The sequence below is a fragment of the Papio anubis genome, chromosome 12 (assembly GCF_008728515.1).
Source record: "Papio anubis isolate 15944 chromosome 12, Panubis1.0, whole genome shotgun sequence".
Lineage (NCBI taxonomy): Eukaryota > Metazoa > Chordata > Mammalia > Primates > Cercopithecidae > Papio > Papio anubis.
Genome location: NC_044987.1, coordinates 63,177,812 through 63,181,102, shown reverse-complemented (window position 1 = coordinate 63,181,102; position 3,291 = coordinate 63,177,812). Strand labels below are relative to the sequence as shown.

At 40.6% G+C, this 3,291-nt stretch overlaps 1 protein-coding gene across 1 annotated transcript; it reads left to right on the top strand.

Annotated features, from left to right (window-relative positions):
- The first annotated feature begins 1,329 nt into the window (after positions 1-1,329).
- On the top strand, positions 1,330-2,722 carry LOC101020861 (olfactory receptor 52B4-like). Its single transcript, XM_003910335.3, has one exon. It carries the CDS (start codon positions 1,494-1,496, stop codon positions 2,439-2,441), a length of 948 nt encoding a protein of 315 aa, XP_003910384.2. The 5' UTR covers positions 1,330-1,493; the 3' UTR covers positions 2,442-2,722.
- The last annotated feature ends 569 nt before the right edge of the window (positions 2,723-3,291 follow it).

Here is a 3,291-nt window from a genome sequence, read left to right as displayed (position 1 = left end):
ATGGCTTCACCAGAAGGCTTTCACTACTGGTGACTAAAGAGACATATCAAAGGTATCAAAATATCAACAACTGTTGAAATTTCAATTATAAACAATTTCAAACCCTTATGGCATTTTGTTTACATAGAGGGCATGGCAGCCTGCTCAGGGGCTCTCCCCCACTACCTCTTACCCACAAACAGCAGGCCTTGTCAGTTTTCCTCAATTCATTATGGTCGCTTGCCTCTTGCCCCATTTCACAGATCAGAAAATGATGCATTCTACAATTCCAACTTCAAATCCAAGCTCTATTCCTCATCAGCTATGCCAAGTTAAGTGGCTCTCTGAAAATTTGGAGATGATAAAATCTACTTCCCTGGGTTGTTACAAGTAATAAATGAGGTACCATAAATAATGTTTTAAAATTGGTACCTGACATAAAATAGGTAACCTTTAAAGTTATTTTATTCATCCTATTTCACTGTAAAAATTTTATATCAATACATTATTTTCTTCTATTACAGAAAACACTCTACTCTACTTTTAGATTACTTCTCTCTTCTAATCCTTTCTCCAACCACTTCTAGATAAATACACCTAAGGCTCTTCCATTTAAAAGCCCATGGTGGTACTGGGTGCAGTGGCTCATGCCTATAATCACAGTGCTTTGGGAGATTGAGATGGAAGGATCGTTTGAGGCCAGGAATTCAAAACCTGGGCAATATGGAAACACCCTATATCTTTAAAAAAAGTAATTAAAAGAATTAGCTGGGCATGGTGGCTCATGACAGTAGCCCCAGCTACTCAGGAGGCTGAGGTGGAAAAATGACTCGAGCCCAGGAGTTGGAGCCTGCAGTGAGCTATGATCATGCCACTGCATAGCTTGGGAAACAGAAGGAGACACTGTCTCAAAAAAAAGAAAAATGATCAGCACATGGTGCACGGTGGCTGACCATTTCCTCATGAGACAGCACCAAAGCTCCTCAATTTATAATCAGAGCCAATGTACTTTTGTTTTTATCTTCCTACCATTGCATAGTATATTGCATGTGATCACACAACTACATAGAACTACAAACTGGTTTAAATACATTAGATATTTGTATGACAACAGTCTTTCCTTAAACTCCCAAATGACTTTACCCCACACGTGATTCCCCACCTAGTTCGCCTCCACCCAATGACACCCTGCAGCCAAATAGACCAAATTACTATCTCCATTTGTGTTCCCATAACAGTTTTTTGTGCTACTCCTATGTTCACTTAGCATATTATTTTAATTTACAGTGTAAATTTCGATCTTGGCTATAAGTTGTTACCTTATTGAAGAAACACATAATATGTTATTTATCTTTTCATCCTATATAGTTCCCAGGACACTAACTATTGAAAAGAATCAGGCTGATGTCATAAGCCTGTGGTGACATCCAAAAAAAAAAAATCTTTGAGTACGATACGAAATTTCAACCCTTCCTATAAACAAGAAGTGAGGTCCCAGGTTATCTGCTTCAGGTATGGTGCACATATTAAATCACACTGGTGTTAGCCACACAGTCTTCCGCTTGCTGGGCATCCCCGGCCTAGAGGACCAGCACATGTGGATTTCCATCCCCTTCTTCCTTTCCTATGTCACCGCCCTTCTTGGGAACAGCCTGCTCATCTTCATTATCCTCACAAAGCGCAGCCTCCATGAACCCATGTATCTCTTCCTCTGCATGCTGGCCGGAGCAGACCTTGTCCTCTCCACATGCACAGTACCACAGGCTTTGTCCATCTTCTGGTTCTGTGCTGGGGACATCTCCTTGGATCGTTGCATCACTCAGCTCTTCTTTATCCATTCCACCTTCATCTCTGAGTCAGGGATCTTGCTGGTGATGGCCTTTGACCGCTACATTGCCATATGCTACCCACTGAGGTACACCACAATTCTTACAAACTCCTCTATTGGAAAAATCGGAGTGACTATCTTACTAAGAAGTTATGGTACAATATTCCCCATAATATTTCTTCTGAAAAGACTGACTTATTGCAGAAGTAACGTGCTTCCACACAGTAGTTGTGAACACATTGTCTTGGCCAAATTTTCCTGTGATGACATTCGAATAAACATCTGGTATGGGTTTTTTGTCTTAATGTCAACAGTGATTTTAGATGTTATGCTAATTTTTATTTCATATACACTTATTCTCCGCGCTGTCTTCCACATTCCATCCCAAGATGCTCGCCACAAGGCTCTCAATACTTGTGGCTCCCACGTCTGTGTCATCATCCTGTTTTATGGGCCTGGGATCTTCTCAGTCCTCACTCAGCGGTTTGGACGCCACATCTCACCCCATATCCACGTCCTGCTGGCTAATGTCTGCTTCCTGGTTCCTCCCATGCTGAATCCCATCATTTACGGAATCAAGACCAAACATATCTGGGACCAGGTAACTCATGTCTTATTTCCAAAAGTGAAATGACTTTAGGAATAAAAACCAAACTACTGTTTTCTGAACTTTTCTAGCCATACATGAGGTGAACTTTAGCAGCCCTACTAAGTAAGAGACAGCTGAGACTAGATAAATATCTCAATGTGTCCATGTTTCAGGAACAAATCCACTGGGTAAATTTTGGCTTATGGGTTTCAAGGTCTCTGATCCATAATAAGGGATCGATTTCTTTGTGTCTCAGTGTATTTTCTCATTCAGAGTCTAAGGAATAAACCAGTTCACCTTTATAATTCACTACTAGTCTACAGTCGTAGATAGGCATTTGGAAAGGGATGTACTATGGATAGTTCATTCTCATTCTCTCATTCTCTCTCTCTCTCTCTCTCTCTCTTCATGACAGTGACATGTTTCAAAGAGTCGTATATACATTCAGGATTCAATGTCTTTCTCCCTATTTTTCTTGATCTCACTCCAGTCAGACTTTGTTCCTATGCCATTGACATTGCGGGTCACAGGGATCTCCACACTGATAATTCAATGGCCAATGATCAGTCTACATCTTATATGACACATCAGCAGCATCTGACACAGTCAACGTTCTCTCTATTCTTGAAATTCCTCAACTATCCCATCTTAGATAATATCATAGAAATAAAATCTGTATAAAAATCACCCACTTTTTCCATAGAGATATTCACTAATATCATTTTACAGATTGCTATATATTGTGATGGTTAATACTGGGTGTCAACTTGATTGGATTGAAGGATCACCTAGATAGCTGGTAAGTATTGTTTCTGGGTGTGTTTGCGAGGGTGTTGCCAGAGGACATTTGAGTCAGTGGATTGGGAGAGGAAGACCCACTCTCAGTGTGGATTGG